Here is a 21,368-nt window from a genome sequence, read left to right as displayed (position 1 = left end):
CACAGCCGTCGCCATACAGACATCGCCACATCAAGTGTTTTCCAATGCGTCCCTTTCAAAACAGTTGTTTCCGTATGTAGCAAGATTGTTTTGGACTGTTAGTAAATGCGTTTAAACCATGCAAAAGTTTTCACTAGATGCAGTGTTTCATTTAATTCCACAAACTTGAATACGTTTTGGACTGTCCTTTGAATCTGGCAGTTTTGGTACGAATCAATACACTGCGGTAAACTTGAATAAGTTGGGAACAAGGTCATAATTTTATTATGTTTTTAGCAAGATATGAGCATTAATTTTGCTGATATCTTACCTCAGTTTAAAATGTGATAATTTAAAAAAAAGTATGGTGAGCCCATGTTCAGCTTCTTCCATTTCATTATTGAAATAAATTTCTTGTTATCGTTACATAAATTATAAACAGACATAACTAAGCAACAACACTACATTTAACATTATAAAAACAAAAAACAACAAGCGAACGTTTTCGGCTAGTCATATAGCCCTTTTCAAGCCTATAAGAAAAATACATTATTGAAAGAAATGCTAAAGAATCATATAGTATCACAGCAAAAATATGGTCAAATCTAAACATTTGAGAAACTGCCTCGCTCAAACAAAGGCAGTTTCTCAAATGTTTAGATTTGACCATATTTTTGCTGTGATACTATATGATTCTTTAGCATTTCTTTCAATAATGTATTTTTCCTATAGGCTTGAAAAGGGCTATATGACTAGCCGAAAACGTTCGCTTGTTGTTTTTTGTTTTTATAATGTTAAATGTAGTGTTGTTGCTTAGTTATGTCTGTTTATGGTTTAAAAGAGTTACCTCTCTACCCAAATTGTGTTACATAAATTGATCAAAGCATATCTGTATTTTTTGACGTCAGTAAGTCTTTGGCCAATTAGAAACTTCTTTGCCGTTTGTTGGGGCAAGTGAGCAAATCTAACATTGAAATGTATATGTCTGAACAAAACAATTTATGTATTAGTTTGATTTTTACACTAGATGAGATAGCACACCTTTTTCATGAAAGTAAATATAGTTCTGTCGTTAATGTCGGCATATACTTAAGAATTGGGAGCTAACTCTTATTAGAAACGAATGGAAGCGTTGTGGTACTGCTATTTTGCATTCATCAAATGCTGGCATTTGCACAACAATCTAACCTCTTATTGTAATTTGTTAAGAATCGATTTCGCTATAGTTGTGTTAGTTGCTATAGTTGTATAGCGTTGTGTTAATCAAAATTAAAAATTATTTTTATATTCCAGAAAATTTAGTTTTATTGAAACAATACAACCAAAATACATGACATTTTTGAAAAACAGTGAATAAAATTTATTTTACACCATCATATTGAGAAAGAATGAAATGCAACTTCTTCTGACTACTATTTTCGTCTTTGTTGCTTTCTTGGGTAAGTAAAGAATTCATAATAGGCCTACAGTTGTGGCTTACTCTGGCTGTAGGCTATTAAAGCATTTTTGTAATTGTTCTAATGCAGTTTTGCAAAACCTATTAGTTATGGAAGTAATCTCAAAACACAGCTTATAATCTGAACATGACTGAAAAATTATCTCAAACCAACTCCACAAATTTGAAAATCGGCTCACCAAAACGCAGATTGTTTGAAGTGTTGTTTTTAAAGGTTTCTTGTATGGGGGCTCTAGTCTTTTAGTTTGTACTGGAACAGAGTATATTCTCAAAGGCTCTGTAGACCGACAACAACGTTGTATGATAATAACAATAATGTTGTGATTTTGTTTATTGTCGCTCTACAACAGCTAAGGTCTTTTAGCGAGGCCCATTTAACTTTGTATCAGAATACGAGTTCATCACATTATTGCCCGACTTATTGTCACTGCCTTATGCAAGGAAGAATACCATCGGTACCGTTTTTAAAGTCTTTGGTAAGACCCAACCTGCAATCGATCTCAGATCTACCAGCACTAGAGCGAAGGCGAAAAACCCCACGGCCGCAGCTGGTTGGTTGGTTTTTGGTTTTGAATCTTTATCCGCGGACTGACAAAGCCTTGATTGGTTATTCCTGGTATTTTTGCATACTTGTAGAGGCTCTGCGAGGTAGACGCAGTGCCGGTTACCGAGATTGGCAGAGTGAAGTTTTCCAATTGTTGAAGTATTGTTGCTGGGAAATTATTTCATTCACTAGGTGCCGCTGAATGGAGAGCAGTCCTGAAACGGGTTGCTCAAGCGCACACCCTGAGAGTTGAACCTCTGATCTTGAGCCCGGCGCGTAACCACTAGGCTAACGGGGCTGGTTCATTATATGATAAACAGTTGCTTGTGCATTGTGCAAAGTCAAGGAAGACGCTTCCTTACTTGAATTTCCTGCAAAGACACTGCTGGTCTACGGAGTAACAAAAACATTTTTATTAGACGCATTTTCAGTTTTATGAGCACTGCAATCAAATAGAGTCATTATTTATGCAAACCTACGTTGGTCAGTAGTGTTGCTACAACTGTTTACATCCGAATTCGTAATAAGGTTCAAATTTGTTTATTGTTCAATACAATAGGATCGTCGATAAACTTTTAATAGACCACCCAGGCAGCAAATCAACCATTTTTACATCACTGTAAAAAATCGGTTGATTTGCTGTCTAGGTACAACCGCACCGTCAGATCCAAACAATTGCTTGTTTGATATTTGAACAAATCTCCATAAAACAGAAGCAACTTTCTATCCAACGTAGGTTGACGATGACTGTACAGCAGGCAAATGGTATTATAATATAGGAAAAGTAAAAACGCACATAGCCTACTGTATCTTGCAAAATATCAGATCAATATTCTCTAAATCGCTTCATTTTACTATGCAAGGATTTTATTGGAAAAGCTTTGATGTGTGCCAAACCTTAAATCATAACTTTTGTCAATAATTAACCCACAGTTAGAAAGGTGCAAGATTGAATTACATTCAATTCTCATAAAACAGATAGTAAAGCGATAGTAGCAAAACAAACATAGGTTATAGTCTATATTAGCTGATTGCTGAGCCGTAAAACAAAATGACAATAGCCATTACAAAAAAGTAACCATTGCAGAAAACAAGCAAAATGCATTCAGAACTACCTGTCAACACGACTTGCATAATAAAGCTTGAAATAATAGTAGTCTAATCATGTTTACTTCAATTGCCGATTAGATGGATTTTGTAGTAACAATTTAACGGTCGTCAGACAGCAAGTGCTTCAACTCGGCAATCACATTTCAGCTACTGCCAAGTCAGCAAATGAAATTTACGTGCTCACGTCGGACTTGTTTGTTTGTTTGTTTATTTTTATCCTGCATTGCGGGAAAGCGGACTTGAGCGCTATGCATCGGTGTACGCCTTCCGACGTACACCTGACCCACGCTGCAGCCGACGGCAATGTCTGTTTCCGGTTGTCTACTCTACTTATGACTTAAATTTGGTACTACCCATTACTCGAAATCGATCTCTAGGTAGAGGCAATTATCGTAAAGTTTCTTGCCCAGAAAAACAACAGCAAGTGCGGGTGGCTGGAGTCGAACATGCAGGCTCTCGACTGTGAGCCCAACGTGCTAACCACTCGGCCACGGCTGCTGCTTGTCATCGCTTGTCAAACTCATTTTGCTGACATGCTAAGTTATTGTTTGCTTAGTTGTTACTTGCTCAGCTTCATCATTTATCAACTTTAGTCACTTGCTCAAATATTGCTAGCTCAGTTGTCACTTGCTCAGTTGTCGCTTGCTCAGTTCACAACTGCTGACTTGTAGGAGACTCCAATTTAGCGATGTTATTATCTTCTTTCGAAAACCAAACTATAGTAGGCCAGGTTACTTGCAACGTAATCGGCATTTGAACCCGGATCATAATTCATATGTAGCTCTGCCACATTAGCATAGACCAATCGTCGATTTTCCTTTTGTTACCCCATAGGACAGTGGTTCTTAACCAGGGTTCGATCGAACCCCTGGGGTTCGACGAAGCTATTTCAGGGGTTCGACGTGAACGTCCTCTGAAACATTAACACACTGCCTACTGAATGGTATATCAGCGAATATTTTTAGAAAATATTGTCCAGCTGAAACTTGATTGCAGCTTACATGATGATGGATGTAAATAAACATTTGTACGTTTGACGCGTGATGTAATGATGCCAGCTGCATGTAACACAGAATGCAAAAATATATATTATTTCCTAACATTATAAAAACAATCGGTAAGAAAAACTTGATTTTCTTAAAAGATGAATTTCCTCACGTTTGCTTTTGGTATGGAACGGCAGAAGCAGGGCTCTCACTTTTGAGGAAATTTCCTTAGTTTAAGGAAATTTAGTACTATATTTTCAATTTTTTTCAACAACAGCAAATATAAACATTAAACAGTCCATACTTGGATGACGTTATCGAGCTTCAAGAAAGCGAGATGCAAAAAGAAACTTCAACACAACAAATCTTCAAACGTTTTGGTGCCAACAAATGGAAAGTTATCTTCTTTTTACAAAAGTTGCCCTCGAAGTTCTCATGCCATTCGTAGCCACTTGTTTATGCGAGCATGCGTTTTCTATTCTGGTGGATGAGCAAAAAACGAAACCGGCTTGCATGCGAAAATGACATGAGAATTGCTGTTTCCGAGATAAGGCTCGAATCTCACTATTGGTCCCAGAAAAACAACAACAGAAATTTCATTGACACAGCAATGTATTACTATTAAATGTGGTAGATTTTCGTTTTTGTAATTCAGCGAAAATTTGGGGTTAACGAAAGCTTGCAGATTAGCGTAAGGGTTCGGAAGGTTAGTAAAGGTTAAGAACCACTGCCCTAGGAAATTATTTTTATTTGAAACCGATCCCATAAGCGTTGAAGACTGTAACTTTAAGTTTTAGAAGGGTATTAAGTGAGCTTATTTTATGCTGTTGCCTTTATAAACTACAATACTAACAAAGTGCTTGAGAAATAACTAAAAGTGGCCTAAACGTTTAGAAATCAATGAATGCAAGCAACAAAGTACCACCATCATATGCGAAAATCATTCCAAAAACGTGTCTTGCCCTGACACCAATGTTATCGTTGTGACGTATGCAAATTATGGGCGAACAACAGGCCAAGAAAGGTAAGTTGATAAGTTAAAAAGTCTGAAAGTTAAATGTAGCTATTCCGTTATCTTGTAGCAAAATGTTGCAAAGACACTAGTATGAATGCGGTTACTTTTTTGTGTTTTCTATGGGAGAGCGGGGAGGGTGGTAATATGGCGATTGTTTCTCTTCAAAATACTTCCTGGATCCGTCCCTATGGATTTCTGAAGTGATTTTTTGTCATTAAAGCTACTTGCTTTCTCGTAAGTAGACCAGAAATATGTTGGCCACAACAATAAACACATCTTGCACAAAGTGGTAACAATAACGTTGAGTATAATAACGTTATGGTTTTATTTATTGTCGCTCTACAACAGATAAAGTCTTTTAGCGGCAGGGTTCGTTTTTCATTTTTTTATCAGGTTTACGATGTGATCACATTATTACCCCACTTATTCTCACTGCTGTGTGCAAGAAACAACACAATCTGTACCGATTTTAAAGTGTTTAGTTTGACCCGACCTGAATCGATCTCAGTACACCAGGTGCAGCACCAGAGCCAAAGGCGAAGCCACTCGGTCACTGAGTTGGTTGGGAGTAGGACAAAGTGAAAAACATGAAAAAATTTAGAACAGTTGTTGGCCATAGCCTTGAAGCCCACCAAATCTGGAAAGGAAAAGAAGGCTTCAACACTGAAACAAATTTATGTTCGCAGTGACACAACATGAGTCATTTGATTGGGAGGTGAAGCACTCCAGAAGCACAATTATTTAACTTGTCATCAAACTTTAGCCATAGGCTATTTTTAGTGCATAAAATTTGAAACTTTACCTTTTATACACAATAAACGCATTTGTAATAAAACCCGATCATTATTATCTTTTTAATTTGGCCTATTTGCAACTCATATGATGTGTACAACACGAAAAAGACTCAGAATAGACAAAAATAAAGATATGTGCAGCATGTGCGCAGTTCCGCCAGAGATTCTTGATTTTCTCGATTCTTGTTCTTGAGCTCCGCAAGTTTGTCACAAAGATGAAGTAGGCTACTGAGCATTCAACTGATAGCCACTTAAACATGCTAGTTCCCAGTGAGATCCCAATTTCTGCAAGGACACCTCCAACCATCCGAAGCTACGTTGTTTGTGACGTCATCAAGGTTGCGTTTATTGGAAGAACAAAAGAAAAAGGCAATTCGTCATCGTTTCACCATCGGCTGAGTTAGCAAAGTTAGGGCGATAGCGTCATTTCGCTGTCATTGCAGCAATTGAGATTTTACTGGGAACTATATAGCATGTTTAAGTGGCTACCCGTTCAACTCGCCAGTAGGCTTGTATCAGCATTTGAATCTACATCACCTGCGATTGCGAATAACTCCAACACTGCAACATCTGCTCAAGTAGTCTCCGTTAAAAATCAATTTTTTTTGAACCAGACGATGCCAAGTTCAATGATGGCTACAGCAAGAGCTTGCATGATGCTCGAGCTACAGCTGTAGCCTACAGTGACACACAATGAAGACTTTTGACAGAATGTTTGTTGACATAATTTCACGTATTTTGAAAATTATTATGCTATGTTCAATTTCCTCAAGCCATCGACGTCCATGCACGTTTTAAACATGTGTTTTTGCCGTTTTTTTCTGGGCAGTAAAAATTCATTTTCTCCGTTTTTATATTGATTAATTTCGTTTATTAATTTAAACTTGTATATTTGATTGTGAATTGTGAAGTCTTAAATTAAAAAACATTTCCTACTTAACATTTTTAATTTTGTTTTATCAATTTATTGAATTCGATATCAGCTTGTAAGCTACAGAGAGGCTATTGAAAACTTAAATTAGTCAAAGTAACAGGATAGCTTGTAAACTTGTTTTCTTTGCTACTATCAATTTACTAAAATTTGTTTAGTTGCTCTGGAAATATTAAAGATGAGGATTGTCATTGTGAAGAAACGTGTATAGACAAGATTAATGAACTATGCGATTGCAAACCTTGGTGTTATATCACTGCTTCTAACCCTAATTTCGGAGACCCATGTGGTGGTACTGTTAAATATGTCAACATCACATATTATTGTGGACAAAGTTACGGTAAGATTAAGTCTCTAATCGTTTCTTATGAGTTACACTGGTTTTGCTCATAACTACTTGCAGTAGAAGATTCTACAATAAAACAACCATCGTATAACAATCGGACCATACAAATTTAAATCACAAAGACGCTTGCGTTTAATTTATGTTATCAATTTGAGACACAAATCCAAATAGGTTAGTTGTATTAGAATATATTTTGAAACATTTAAGTTGTTTTACAAGCAATTTTGATTCTAAAATAATCTCAACACCTCAGCACTTGGCTAAACTTAATAATAATAAATATTTAACTAAACATAATAATTATGTTAATTTTCTTATCGAAGCCAGTAGGTTATCAATACTTTCTGATGAAGGCTTCACAAGAATCGAAAACATTTTATTTCTTGTGTGAGTTATATCATTTTGTTTGAATATAACGCAACGTTAAATCTTGTCTTGTTAAATATTGCAATGACCAAATCACTAATTGTTGTGGAGATTTCATAATTCTGATAAAACACTTTTCACAGTATTTTGTATCAAAGTAAGATGGGAAACATATAAAGAAAAGGAATATAGACATCTCCTTGTTGTGGTATCCGGCATAGGCCTGGTGATTGAGGACTTAGATCAAGTTGACCGAAAGGCAAATGAGCCAATCTTCGTGTCCACCTTCAGACATGTCTATAGTGTCATGAAAGTTACTTTTTTGTGTTTTCTATGGGAGAGCGGGGAGGGGGATGCTTACAGCCATATCATGAGCAGTGTTCGAGTGCCGTTCCTGGGTTCTCACCACTCGGTTATGCAGCCAACTGGCATCTTCTTTAATTGACTGCAACCGACCATAATTGCAGTAAGCAAAGTCACAAAAACGTTACAGCGTACTACTTCAACTGTGTTTCAGAATGTTATTTGTATTTTACTTTCACTTTCACAGTTTTGTATACTTGTAGAAACTTTGAATCACTGACGCAGGCCCGGTCACCGAGATTGACAGAGTGAAGTTTCCGATTGTTGAAATCTTGTTGGCGGGGAATTATTCCATCCATTAGATGCCGCTGAATAGAGAGCAGTCCTTAACGTGCTTTGCTCAAGGGAACACCCTAAGAGTCGAACCAGCGCCGCTTGATCTTGAAGCTTGTTCGTTCCAGGAGTCACGCTCTAACCAACTGAGCTATCGGGGTGGATGACGAACAGTGATAACAAACAGTGGTTTCGAGTATTTAAATTAAGAGAGTGAGGAAGTTCTGCTATTGACATTATCAATTTCTACGCATAAATTCGCCGTTCCTCAAAGATTTCTGACTTCATCAGAATTGTAAGACATGCAGTGCATGCCTTGCATGCATGGAGAATAGGCCACTGGTTAAATGCCTCGTCGTTGCTAGGTTGTATAAATGCATAATATGTCTGTGGTTTAAAAAAAAATCACCTCTATACCAAAATTGTTTTAACCATCTAAAATCTAAATAGAACATGTTTTTAAAAGTTCAAGTTGTTTGACAAATAATTCTGATTTTAAAATTTCAAGAGCTGAGCACTTTGCAAAACCATATAGGCTACTGTAAAAAGAGCAACTCTTAACTGTTAGTTTTGTAATCAATCAATACCAATATTTTCTGGTGAAATCTTCATAAATGCCCAAAACTTTCTGTTTATTATGTACATTATTTTGCACATAAACAAAACGCAACGTCAAATCTTTTGCTGTTACTTATTATTGCAGCAACTCACATGCTGTGGAGATTTCATTATTTTAATGAAGCAACTTTTACAGTACCGTATTATATATCAAACTAATATGGGTAACATATGAACAAAAATATAGACCGTTTGTAATGTACAGTAGCCTATGTACAATTGTACAGTAGGCCTAATGAAAAGAAAGTACTAGCACACTTACCCTACTTCAATTGTATTTCAGAATGTAATTCGTCTTTCACAACTCCAATGCCTTTCACAACTCCAATGCCTTCAACGACACGGATGATGCCAACCACACAACCACTTTCAACAAGCCAAATCTACACAAAGTTTCCTTTGGAAAATTCAACTTTGATTGCAACAAATTCCTCTACACAAAAACTTCATACAACGACGCATGTACTCACCACTTCATCATTTATTAAATCATCTTCAACTGAAAACCATGAACCAACAAGTAACGGTAAACATTCAACAAAGAGCACAAAACAAGCTAATGACATTGGACTTTGGATTGGGATTTCATGCGGAATAATCCTTTTCCTCATTCTAATTATTATTGGACTTGTTTTGATTTGTAAAAAGCGTAAAAACAGACCTTCAGAGAAAAAGAGCAAAAATTCAAGCGAAAACCGAGCCTACAATGCGTATAGTGTTCCATTCACTCAGAACAATGTCGGAACAGGAAATGGCATGGTTGACAACATAATTTACAATCTTGAAGATGACACCTCTGCTATGAACGTTGAAGACACTGTTCGCACAACACAAAAAAGCGGAAGCGGCATGGTTGACAACATACTTTACAATCTTGAAGATGACACCTCTGCCAAAAAACTTGAACATACTGGTGGTGCAAAAGAAACGGAACCACATGAAATGACCTACAATGTTTTATATCACAGCTCTCAACCTCCAGATGAATCAAATTTTGAGTGCACGCCACCACGTTGGGATACAGGTTGTTCTACAAGCGGTTCTGAATATCAAGTGATTGAGGCTTACAATTCCCATCAAGGAAAAGAAATGGTGGACAACGAACTGTACGAAATGAGCAATTACAGGGCAGAGGCTGTTGACAATGTTCTTTACAGGAGTTTTCATCGAAGCAATGACTAAAGCAGTGTCTGCAAATTAATGCTTGTTTGCTTTGATTCGGTGCTGACTTGTTGTGATTGGCTTTAACCCAATTTATTTCTGTGTCATTTAGGCTAGTGTTGGACTGATTGACTCTTCTCTTGCTATTTCTAAATTGTAAAAAAATTGAAAACCTGATGCTCACTCAAAGCTGATATTTTGTATGCAACGTTGTATGTGAGGTTATTTTATCCAGTAGCGTTGAAAGGGAAGTTTAGGGTGGGACTTTTGGACCCAGGTCCGGGAGAATTTTAGGGGCGGTAAACTTTTCATGATACCAGAAAACTGAAAGAAGCCACTGTCTATTCTTTGGACACAGTGTATTCGCCCGGTCGACTGCATAGTCGAGTGGTGAGAACATTGGAACGGCAATCGAAAGGGCACCGGTTCGACACCGCTCAAGAGCATGCGGCTGTGTTTGTGGCAGGACACTTAAAGGTATGCCTGAAGGTGGACACGAAGATTGACGTCCTTGCCTTCCCGTCCACTTAATCTAAATCTTCAATCACCGGGTGTAAGCCTGGATACGACAAACAAAAAACAAGTGTATTTTTCTTAGAAGTGTCTTGGTTTGGGGCCGAGGATCTCATCAGTACAGGGCTAAATGATCTTCTCAACGTGACAGTGGCTAGTTTTGATACAAATTGAAGCTACGTTTAAACATATGTTCTTTTCACGTCTGCAGAAGGATTTCAATAATTTGTTTGTTACAGATTTGTATAGCATTGTGTGAGATAAAGTAAAATTTTGAAAAACCATCTGAGGTTCCCCTACATTTCTAAAATAGCTTATACAATACATTATAGGTTTTACAGCACATTTCACCTCATACCTAACAGTAACATAACTTAATTTATTTATTAGGTAGTTAAAGTGAAAAAGTTGGATTATTTTATTAGTATTTTTGTTTTTGAGGGGCCCTTGAAACTTCACCGGTAGGCCTATCATTCTTTAGTTCACTGCTGAAACCCGGGAGGCTGAAACCAGTGCTGTGTTAAGGGGGGGGCCAAGGGGGGCCCGGCCCCCGGGCCCACCATCTCAGGGGGCCCACAAATAATAGACTTTTGCGTTTCAGTAAAGTTTTTTTTGAGTTGCTAAAGTTTACTGCGTGTACTTGTCAATTAGGAAGATGATTTAGGTCTACTTATACTAAAACATCTCAAATTTGGGTCCTTACTACACTGAAACATCTCTAAAAACGCCATTACTATCATAAAAGAAAGTTAAAAACTTAAAATGTGATAACGTTAGTAACATGATCTGCAGAAGTGTATTTAACAGGTGGGATGCAATTGAATATGCGAATCCAAGAAGAGCCCAATGCCCAATTGCCACAAAGTGTGTTTGCACATCCGTTTTAATTATTTTGGTCATTTACTTTTGTGGTGAAACTTCGATAATGATTACATGCTTAAGCATACTGATAAGAAGCATCATACGTACAAAGTTCACTTGGTGAAGATTCTGTGGAGAAACTGTGGAGAAGTTAAAGTGCAATTGCTATAGTTGGGCCCATTTCAAAATCAATGGAAATATTGATAGGGTATTTTTTATGTGTTTACCGATATGTTTGAAACATTTGGCCATTTTTTTAAAAAGTATCATTTAGAAGACAACGGAAGAAGTCGGAAAGCACAAATAATGAAATGAAAAAAAAACTGGAGGCCCCTTTTTGAATTCACATATTCAATTTGTTTTCATCGAAAGAAATCAGAAAGCACAAAAAGTGAAATGAAAAAGTGGAGTTGGGCCCTTTGTGAATTCACATATAGCCTATATTCAATTTATTTTCATCAATAAAAGTGTTTTGTTTTAAAAAATTATTAGGTGTAGGCAAAATAAAATTTCTGATAGTTTAATTATCATTTCATTTTTAACATTTACAATGATGTAATTTTAAATATCTTTGACTAGTGATGACGCGAGCAGGAAAACCTGTCTGCTGCTGCACAGCACATGTCTCCCCGTAAGCTGCCCCTGCACCACAAAAATAAGAGTGCACTTGCACAAGTGCAGAGCAAATGCAAGGGAATTTATTAAACGAAAACCAATTTTGGAAAAAATTAAGGGCCTATTTAGGCGATTGAGCAACTTGCAGCACTTATTATCCACCTTTTATAGCTCATCTGAGTTGCTATTTATTGAATGCTGGGTACTTTTAGCAGAAACCTTCTTCTATATTTACTTTTTTTTAAACATATGCACATGAAATTGGTCTTATCTTCAAATACCTTATAAACTTGGCATATTACATGTTGTACGGTGGCCTACTGAAATTGCTTTGATCCAAAACAAAAATCATTCTTATCACAAGTGACCTGTTTATTCTTGCTACTAACCTAAGCTACCATATACCCTAAAAACTTTAATTAACTTGAATGCCTGCATAAAATAATGAAAGCTTTGCCTTGGAATGAAATAATGTAGAATAAAAATAATTGATCCTCAAAACACTTCACAGTGTTTTGTTTACAAATTATTTACAATCACAATGTTTTTAGTGTTTACCTTGGTTGACAGAACAAGTAGTGTTGCCAAATAAGCCATAAAAATGGTGAAAAACAATAATGTTCCCAGATGATCAAATCTGAATAAAAATTAATAATTTCTTCAGTTTTGTTTTATCCTCAGATTTTATCTGGGCGGTACCACGCGGCAAAGTTCAAACAGTCAAAATTCTGCGCGGTACAGTGGTATTTACGCGTCGTGACCATACTCTATTGCCAGTATTTTTTTATTAGAAATTGTTAACACTTTTGGCTTTCATTCCAAGCAAAGGTGTAGCTAAGAAATGGTAGATCTGTGTTTGTGTTTACTCACATATATGTTGTTTTCTAAACTGGTGAGAAAGTCTATTGAAGTGAACCACATTTCCACATCGGTGACGTAAAAAATATACACAATGCTGTAGGTCTGGTTGACGATAGGGGGCCCAAAATTATTCTGGCCCCGGGGCCCACAGAGGGTTTAACACAGCACTGGCTGAAACCATACACTTTCTCAATGACAACCGTTAGATTGATAACATAGAAATAAGCAAGTAAAACAAGCGAAAAAATGGTGCAAAATTGCAGAAAATTAACGCGTTTTTTATATTTTGGAGGAAGTAGCCTAAGTGACTAAGTGCCTCTTTTTGCATCTGTTACTGCTTTGATAGACATACTGTAGCCTACACCTCAAAGGATATCTATATTATAATGATGTTACACTACATAGTGTAATGGTGGGATTCTGAATTTTTCCAAATTTACACCAGTTCTATACCGTTGTAAAATATATAGGCCTACAAAATATACTGTCAGAACGTTATCTGTTTTTTGTCGTAGGCTATCTAGACTGTGGTTAAACGTTTGGTAGACAGGAATACGAGGAAGCCAATCTTCATGTGCCCCTTCAGGCATACCTTTAACGAGAACTGGATAAATCAAGACATTGGAGTTTGGTACAAATCTGATACCAGTTTTACACAACGTCTTGTTGATATAGCAGGATTTTAAAAGATTGATTGTTTAAGGATAAAATGCGATTGCCGCGTGCTGGGGTAAGAGAGTAGCAAAATTGCGGAATGAGTTTTATTTTTACTCAAGGAAGTCTTGCCCTCGTTTCTTTGTTTTGAGGTCAGACAGTCATATAGATAAGCTTAAGTCTTTGTATGATTTATCAGCAGATAGGTAAGCTTTCACAATAGGCCTTTTTCTCTGCTTATCATTTATAAGGAAGTATTGTGCTTATTTAGTTATTTTCCAAACAAAAAAAGCATTTCGTTTGTATTTGTGGTGTTGCTGGTTTGCTTGTATTTTCTCATATTTTGGGAGATTTTCATACATACGAGAAGTGACTGGTACAGGGTCATGTTTTCAAAAAAAGTTAAGAATTTAACATACTGTGCGTTGTGAGTCTACTGAGCGCAGTGTCACACAAGGACACTTGTAGCCTAGTTGGTAGGCCTATGCTATATTCTTTGGCTTGTCCAAGAATCAGTTCAATTAGTTTGGTTTCATTTCTTGTGATTGCAGCAAGACAGTAAATGCATAGCCACACCATTGTAAAAAATGTTTGTGTTTCCAAAAAAAAAGTTACCACGTCTAACATTTTATATCTGCAGAAAAATTTAAAAACGAGATGATAAAAAAGATCATTTAGCATACTATATAACATCATTTGTTTAGACCATTATCGGTATTCAAAACTCAATTACATAAAAAAAAAACAACCTAGATTAAAGTTAAGGTATTATATTAAATGATGCACATTCTTCTGTTGATCCTCGCGCTTGTTACTTTTTTAGGTAAGTTTTAGGTCTAATGCTAACTTAATGAGAAATATTGTCCAGTTGTTTGAGGTAATATACCTCACTTATGCAATTCCTTAATTGTTTTTCTTCCATACAGATTTGGCAACATAAGTTTTCAGCGAGCGATTTTTTTTTCAATAGGCTACCAGTAAGTCTTGAAATTGATGCGAATATTTATGATGCGAATATTCTACTGTGGTGTGTTTTTGCCAACTCCTATAGCTATTCTTTAAAAAAAAGTCTTCATCCTATTCCGATGCGCTGTTTTCCCCCCATTGTCCGCAAAATCTTCAAAAAACAACATTTTTGTCTTCTCAAACTCCGATTCTAGAAAATTCCAATGACAGGGCTTTCTGTTTGCTCCTTTTTTCCGAATCTTTATTTTTCCAAATCCAAATTTTGTCCCCAACAACCTTATATTTTAACACCACTTTAATATAGCATTTTTGCTTGATATTTAAAAGCATCTGGCAACACTTTGTCTTAACGAGCTTTCTTCTTTTCAGTTAACGTAGCCTAGATTGAAATCCCGTTCTTCTGAATCCTTAAAAATACCAGGGGCTCCGGACACTTACTGAGTGTGGGGGGAGGTAATTTAAGCAGGGGCGGGAATGATGTTTTGACATCGACAGGGGGCTTATTGGATTATCACATCACATGTAGGCCTACTTCTGGGAGGTCGCCCCCAGAGCCCCTTCGCATTACTGAAAGTTTCAGTTTCTTATACAGCGTCTTTGGCGACATGTTTCGCGCCGAAGGCGCAAAATTTTTGCTTTTCAGCACGATTTAAAATCAAAAAATTATTTCAACGAATCTGACATTGCAAACAAAAGTTCTTTAACATTTGCCACATTTTTTGAAGTTTTGAGACAATTTTGAGTGGGAGAGAGGACGCACGCAAAAATCCCTCTCAGTATTCTTCCTTGACTCAAGTCCTCCAAATTTTGCACTTCAGACGATAAAAGGTTAGATTTAAAAGGTCAAAAGCGTTAAGGTCAAAGCTAGGCCTACATTCAACTCAGAAAAAGATAAAATTAAAGCTAAAATGCATTAACTTTTACAACAACTGAAAATAGAAAGACATCTTGATCGATACTACAGGAAGGCCTACCGGCTACCATCTGCGCCGTGTAAGAAATAACACTAAACAATAAATGGAATTTTACAAATAATAATATTATTTAAAAATAAATAGGAATTTTACTTGACTCAGCTATCCCTTGCAATTCATTTTAAAAGCCCCCATCGTCTCGCCATCAACAAAATCGCATGGCATGGCAAAACCATCACGTCCCGCAGGGTTCAAACAAAGGCGAAGAGAAGCTCCGCGAAAAAAGCCGCCGGGTTACAACGATTCAACGCCGAAAGACATTGAAACAGTGCAACTGTAGTAGATTTCGTTTGTGAATGATTGGTCACAGCGGTAAACCATAATCTCTTCGTGGGAAAATTGTAACATAAAGTTCCCGGATCCGTTCGTCTGTATGTAATGACCGAAAAAGAAACACTCCTTCGAAACGTCTATTCAAAATTGTATTTCTGTAAAAATAGCCTCAAAGCTGTCGAAATTGGATGCAACGCCGTACACCACTAAAACTTGTCACTACAGAACAGATTACTTAGATAAAAGACGGAAAATTTGTCCAGCTAGCAAGCACCAAGCAAACAGTTAAATATGCGACTGACTTCCAACAAACAATTTTAAGAATGACCAGAATGATTTGCAGCATTTCAAACTCACGTATGCAGTACTGTGACGCAATAATGAAAGACAATTATGAAGTCATTCAAACAGGTGTTCAAAGCGGCTGATGCAATTTTTCATCAGGTATTACGAACGATGGTGCAATATTTGGACATTTTCTAGCAATTTCCATGACGTAAGATGCCAGCTAGGTTAAGTAGACCATAACAGTTTTTATATTACGTTTGATTTGGTGAATAATTGTCGGGAACAATGATAAAAATGCAAAATTAAACAGTTTGTAGCAGTGAGAAATAAATTATGACGTCACACATACCGCATTCTGATGCGTATATTTTTGAAAGGATACATAGTTTGACGTTGTCTTGCGAGTCGGAGTTTCCAAGCAAAAAAATCACAAGTTATCCAACAAAATAAAAAAAAAATGAAAATAAAACACAAAAGTAAATAAATTTTAAAAATGAAATTTTTATCTCTACATTAGTGGGGGAGGGTAATTTTGCATTAGTTACCCCCTACTACTCCAATTGGTGGGGGTAATCTCCCCCCGGCCCCCTCTAACGGAGCCCATGAAAAATACCGTGCAGCTATAATTACTTTGCAGTTAGTGCACACGTAATTATTTTCGTTATTACTCTTAAGTTAGAAAAAAAATCTCACACGAAAGTAACAAAACCATACTTCTAGGTGGAAGCGAAAGCAATGATAAGTGCTCTAGTTCTGGAAATGATTCTCAAAAAAAGTCTTGCATTATTTGTGAAGACGAATCGAAAAAAGTGTCTTGTTCTAACTCCAATGATGTTATCATTGTATCTGATGCAAATTACGGCCGAACGGACAAAGAAACGTAAGTTTGTAATTAGAAGAATAAGCCAAACGATACAGCATATGTTTTTATTTTGTAAAGTTTTTTTATGTTTTTATTAGCTTTATTCCAGTCTTCTTCGTCGTCGTGTGTCATATGACCACAGCAGAGAGCATTACGCAAGCTCTTGCTTTATCGTTGAAGTCGGCTAAATCCTGTGCAGAGCAGCTTGGTTTTAGGACAGGGCATTCTAGGAAATGTTGCATCGTTAGCTTCTGTCCACATTTACAACTTGTGCTTCACAAAGAATACTCCCAGTGTCGCATCAACGTCTTACATCTTCCAATACCAGTGCTTAAAGGTTTGAGGCATCGCCAGTACTTTCAGAGTTTACCATTTCTGGAAGGAAGGCTTTCTGTGGAGAGCTTCATATTGGCCAGGGTCGGCCGGCTGTCAGCTCCTCTTGCCACAGTTGGACTCGCACATTGGCGGCGACCTCATCTTGACCTAGTGGGACAACTGACGCAAGGAAACTTTTTGTTGACTTCAATCGCCTGCGTGCTGAAATGTGGCCGTGTAGTTGGTGTCTCAAATCCATGTCTAGACAAGATCTTTTCTATCTGCTGGTTACGCTTTTTCTGTTGTTGTGAGGAGCAATTCCAGACAAAATGTGTAGCGACGTGATGTAGTTGGTTTGAGACAGCCTGTAATTAAACGGCAGCTTTGATTCAATGTTAGGTCGATTATCTTAGTATGTGCCGAGCGTTCTTAAACTGGGCAGGCATATTCTGCAGCCGAATAGCACAAGGCCAAAGCAGCAGTGTTGTATCTAGAAGAGCACCTCAATCGGAGCTTCTCAGCTTCTGTAAGATATTATTTCGAGAAGCCAATTAGCTCTTACTTTTTCCATATGGGATTTGTATGTGAAGGACCTATCTAGTTTGACACCGAGCTGAGGTTGCCAGTGCAGATTGCAGTCCTCCACATCGCTCTTTCAGCAGCATCTTCTTCGTTCACTTCTATTGCTTCAAGATCTTTTTCACACACACTCTCTCTGTTTTATTTTCGGCCTTTGTCGCTTTCGTTTCACAAATTCCAATTGTCTCAGTCGTCCTCTTATAAAATCTTTGTCTCTCCTTACCACGTGACCCAACCATTTAAGGCGTGTCTCTCTAAGTTTAATTTTTAGCTCTCCGACTTGCATTCGTTTTTTTTTGTAATTTAATTTCTTACTCGGATACGGTTCTGGAGTTTCGATTTTTAAAAACCTATGTGGATTAAAGTGATATTTAAAGGTGGAAAAGTTTCAACATTGAAAACACATAAATGCTTTGAATACTTAAAATATTCAATAATACAATAAAAACATAAATTTAAAAATCTTTTTACGGGTCTTTGAAATCATCCCGAAACCCACGTCTAATAGTCCCCCTGGACCCATCTGCCAACGCCACTGCTAATAGCTACAATATTAGCTTAATCTTATGTTCAAAAACTGATCTGGAAAGTTTTCCAGCAACTTCTTAACTACTGAAGTTTTGCGTTAGTGTTTACTGTTGCTAATCAGAATACGTTTTACTTGTGATAACACTATCATTGTCAAAACTGAGATCACCAATTTTTAGTTGCGAGAACAGTAAATGCTGTAAAGGAGGAAAAAACAATAAAGAAAACTGCCATTGCAAAGAATCATGTGTGATGAAAATTACAGAAACATGCCACTGCAAAAGTTTTTGCCAAATCAAGGCCTCTAACGCTGTGTTTGGTGATCCCTGCCGTAGTACTTGTAAATATGTCAACATCACATTTCGTTGTGGGAATAGTAATGGTAAGATTATGTCTGTTGATTTAGAGTGTCTTTTGCTTTGGTTTGATGAATATTTTATATGCCTATTTATTCCTTTTTGCAAATTCCTACTTTGAAACAATATTACACTTCTCCAAAATAATTTTTTTAACGTGGTAGCCTACTGACCCAGGTAGGCTACTCACCTTAAAATCAAGCATCCACAAAACTCATCATGAAACTGTTAAGCTTATGAAATTGCAAACACATTAAAATTGTTTGACTGCGTTTGAACCATTGATCGTGACCATTGCCAACTCTGAAGTAACTTACGTTGCGGTTGCTGTTTCAGGCGTGACGTCCTAAATTGTCCCAAAAAGAGGTTTTAAAATATACGACTGGTTCTATTTTTTGCACGTCTGCTTTTCAGGTTTTGAAATATATTTTAGTGTGTCCGTATGCAACAAGCAGCCTAGACCTAGGAATATCACACAAATATTTTTTTTAATAATAAGTATAACCTACCATTGGGTCACTTTCTGTGGTGTGAATTTTATTTTAAAATTAGACAGTTTTGCGTCGCAAGTCGACAAATTTGCTGATTAATGCAATAAAGCGCATGCAATGAGCTATTAGACCACATAGATAAAGTAGTAAGCGGTGAGATACACTGAAATTAGCAATAGATTTATGAACAATCGCAATACAATATACAAAAAAGCACAAATGTTCATACATCGTATAATATTTATTAACCAGACAATGCAAAAAAAGCTAATACAACGAAACTTGCATGTTTGGGTAGAAATGTCATTCTAAAATGACTTTCTGTTTTTCATGGGGCAAAATATATCAATGATTTTTAATGCAGTTCGGTTAAGCCAAGAGACCAAACGGCGAAGGTACTCTTGCATTTCTGCGTAGATGGTATTGCTTCCTCTTGTTAATTATAGCCTATCTATCTTCTTCTTCTTAATTATCATCTCTCTTTGTCATCATTGATTTCATTTGACTTTTTGTTAGATATCTTAGACACTAAATCTTCAACGAGCTGCTTTTCAATACCTTGTTCCACTACATCCATATCAACTATTGTTTCTCAGTTTGTTCATCATGGAGTCCCTTTGGTGGAGGAACCAAGTAGATGGCACCTTCTTTTCCTGGTTCCTCAACAATAAAATGTCCTTTCCTCCCACAATTTTAGATTATGGATCTTGAAATCTTGGCCCAAGTGTCACTGTTCAAGAGAATAGCTGGGCTAAGGCTAGAGCGACACTTTGCCAGGATACTAAATGGCGTGTTCTCAGACTGCAAATCGGTCGTTTTTTTTTTTTTTGCAATAAAAACGTAAAGAAAACACTGATTTGCTGTCCGGATGAAGGTGATTTGCGCTTCTTGCTTTTCCGCCAACATGAACTAAATTTTTCTACTACTGGGCGTAAGCCTGACAAAAAAGAACATCATCATAGGTCGTTTAACTGTTTTTCAGAATGTACCCCGTCTTTTACTACATCAGTGCCTTTAACAACGGAAGAGCAATCTAAGACGACTTCACCACAACGCCCTTCAACAAGCGATAGTCCCACATCCGTTCTTTTTGAGGATTCAACGTTTTTTGCAACAAGTGCGCTTATGACAAAGTTTAATGAAACGACGCATGTGTACACCACTTCATCCTTCAATAAATCATCTTCAACTGTAAACTATGATCTAACAAGCAACATTGATGATTCAACTAAAAGCACAAAACAAGCTGAGGGCATTGGACTTTGGATTGGGATTTCATGTGGAATAATCCTTTTCCTCATTCTAATTATTAGTGGACTTGTTTTGATTTGTAAAAAAAGGAAAAACATACCTTTGGAGAAAAAGAACAAAAATTCAAGCGAAAACCGAGCCTACAATGCGTATAGTGTTTCATTCACTCAGAACAAAGTCGAAACAGGAAATGGCATGGTTGACAATGTAATATATAATCTTGAAGACGACACCTCTGCTATGAACGTTGAAGACACTGTTCGCACAACACAAGAAAGCGGAAGCGGCATGGTTGACAACATACTTTACAATCTTGAAGATGACACCTCTGCAAAAAACCTTGAAGATACTGGTGGTGCAAAAGAAACGGAACCCCATGAAATGACCTACAATGTTTTGTATCACAGCACTCAACTTCCAGATGAATTAAACTTTGAGTGCTCTCCAGCACGTTGGGATACAGGTTGTTCTGCAAATGGTTCTGCTTATCAAGCGATTGATGCTTACAATTCGCATCAAGGAAAAGAAATGGTGGACAACGAATTGTACAAAATGAATAGCAATGAAGCAGAGGTTGTTGAAAATGTTCTCTATACAAATAAACGTTTGGAGTGATTCCCAAAGTAAAATCTGCAACCCGTACTACAGTATAATGTGATTGTTGTATTTTTGGCTTCTGCTTTTTGCTGTTAGCGATTAAAAACCATTGAAACCTGTATGAGGCTGTAAGCTTATAGGCCTAGCATTAAACAACATGACCAACCCAGGCAGTCACTTTATTTGGTCCAGATTTGGTCATATCGGTACCCAATTTGGTAAAGATCTAGACCAGATAAAGTGGTTGTCTGAGAAGCAGCATGAAATAAATAAGCCCACAGGTTAGGCCAGTAGCGGATGTAGGCTACAGTAAAAAAAAAAATTGTGGGGAACCAGAGTTTTAACAACAAATTTTATGAGCCAAACGGAAAATGTGGAAGTTATGGTTTAAAAAACAAGATAGGGTTTCCGGGGGTCTGGGGTGTTTGCTCCATAAAAAAAT

The 21,368-nt window shown here is 37.0% G+C and overlaps 2 protein-coding genes across 3 annotated transcripts; both read left to right on the top strand.

Annotated features, from left to right (window-relative positions):
* Positions 1 to 1,277: 1,277 nt before the first annotated feature.
* Positions 1,278 to 10,123, top strand: LOC145765374 (uncharacterized). Its single transcript, XM_082577188.1, has 4 exons — positions 1,278 to 1,418; positions 4,970 to 5,099; positions 6,974 to 7,155; positions 9,065 to 10,123. Exons 1-4 carry the CDS (start codon positions 1,373 to 1,375, stop codon positions 9,961 to 9,963), a joined length of 1,257 nt encoding a protein of 418 aa, XP_082433314.1. The 5' UTR covers positions 1,278 to 1,372; the 3' UTR covers positions 9,964 to 10,123.
* A 4,035-nt stretch (positions 10,124 to 14,158) lies between these two features.
* LOC145765452 (uncharacterized) lies at positions 14,159 to 21,039 on the top strand. 2 transcript variants are annotated; one of them, XM_082577278.1, is made up of 4 exons: positions 14,159 to 14,269; positions 16,668 to 16,827; positions 18,411 to 18,613; positions 20,061 to 21,039. In XM_082577278.1, the coding sequence occupies exons 1-4, from the start codon at positions 14,224 to 14,226 to the stop codon at positions 20,942 to 20,944; spliced, it is 1,293 nt and encodes a 430-aa protein (XP_082433404.1). In that variant the 5' UTR covers positions 14,159 to 14,223; the 3' UTR covers positions 20,945 to 21,039. The 2 variants fall into 2 exon arrangements, with proteins under 2 accessions (XP_082433404.1, XP_082433405.1); XM_082577279.1 differs by having other exon boundaries at positions 14,200 to 14,269; positions 18,497 to 18,613.
* Positions 21,040 to 21,368: the final 329 nt, after the last annotated feature.

This window comes from Aplidium turbinatum, chromosome 2, assembly GCF_918807975.1.
Source record: "Aplidium turbinatum chromosome 2, kaAplTurb1.1, whole genome shotgun sequence".
NCBI lineage: Eukaryota > Metazoa > Chordata > Ascidiacea > Aplousobranchia > Polyclinidae > Aplidium > Aplidium turbinatum.
Note: the sequence above shows the minus strand (reverse complement) of the source record. Positions and strands in the feature narration are given on the sequence as shown.

Bases quoted from the DNA above. Each gene is read 5' to 3' on its own strand.
- LOC145765374 (XM_082577188.1), top strand. From the start codon at position 1,373: ATGCAACTTCTTCTGACTACTATTTTCGTCTTTGTTGCTTTCTTGG. The intron at 5,100-6,973 runs GTAAGTTGATAA...AAATTTGTTTAG, and splicing joins CGAACAACAGGCCAAGAAAG to TTGCTCTGGAAATATTAAAG. The intron at 7,156-9,064 runs GTAAGATTAAGT...ATTGTATTTCAG, and splicing joins TTATTGTGGACAAAGTTACG to AATGTAATTCGTCTTTCACA.
- LOC145765452 (XM_082577278.1), top strand. From the start codon at position 14,224: ATGATGCACATTCTTCTGTTGATCCTCGCGCTTGTTACTTTTTTAG. The intron at 16,828-18,410 runs GTAAGTTTGTAA...ACCAATTTTTAG, and splicing joins GGCCGAACGGACAAAGAAAC to TTGCGAGAACAGTAAATGCT. The intron at 18,614-20,060 runs GTAAGATTATGT...ACTGTTTTTCAG, and splicing joins TCGTTGTGGGAATAGTAATG to AATGTACCCCGTCTTTTACT.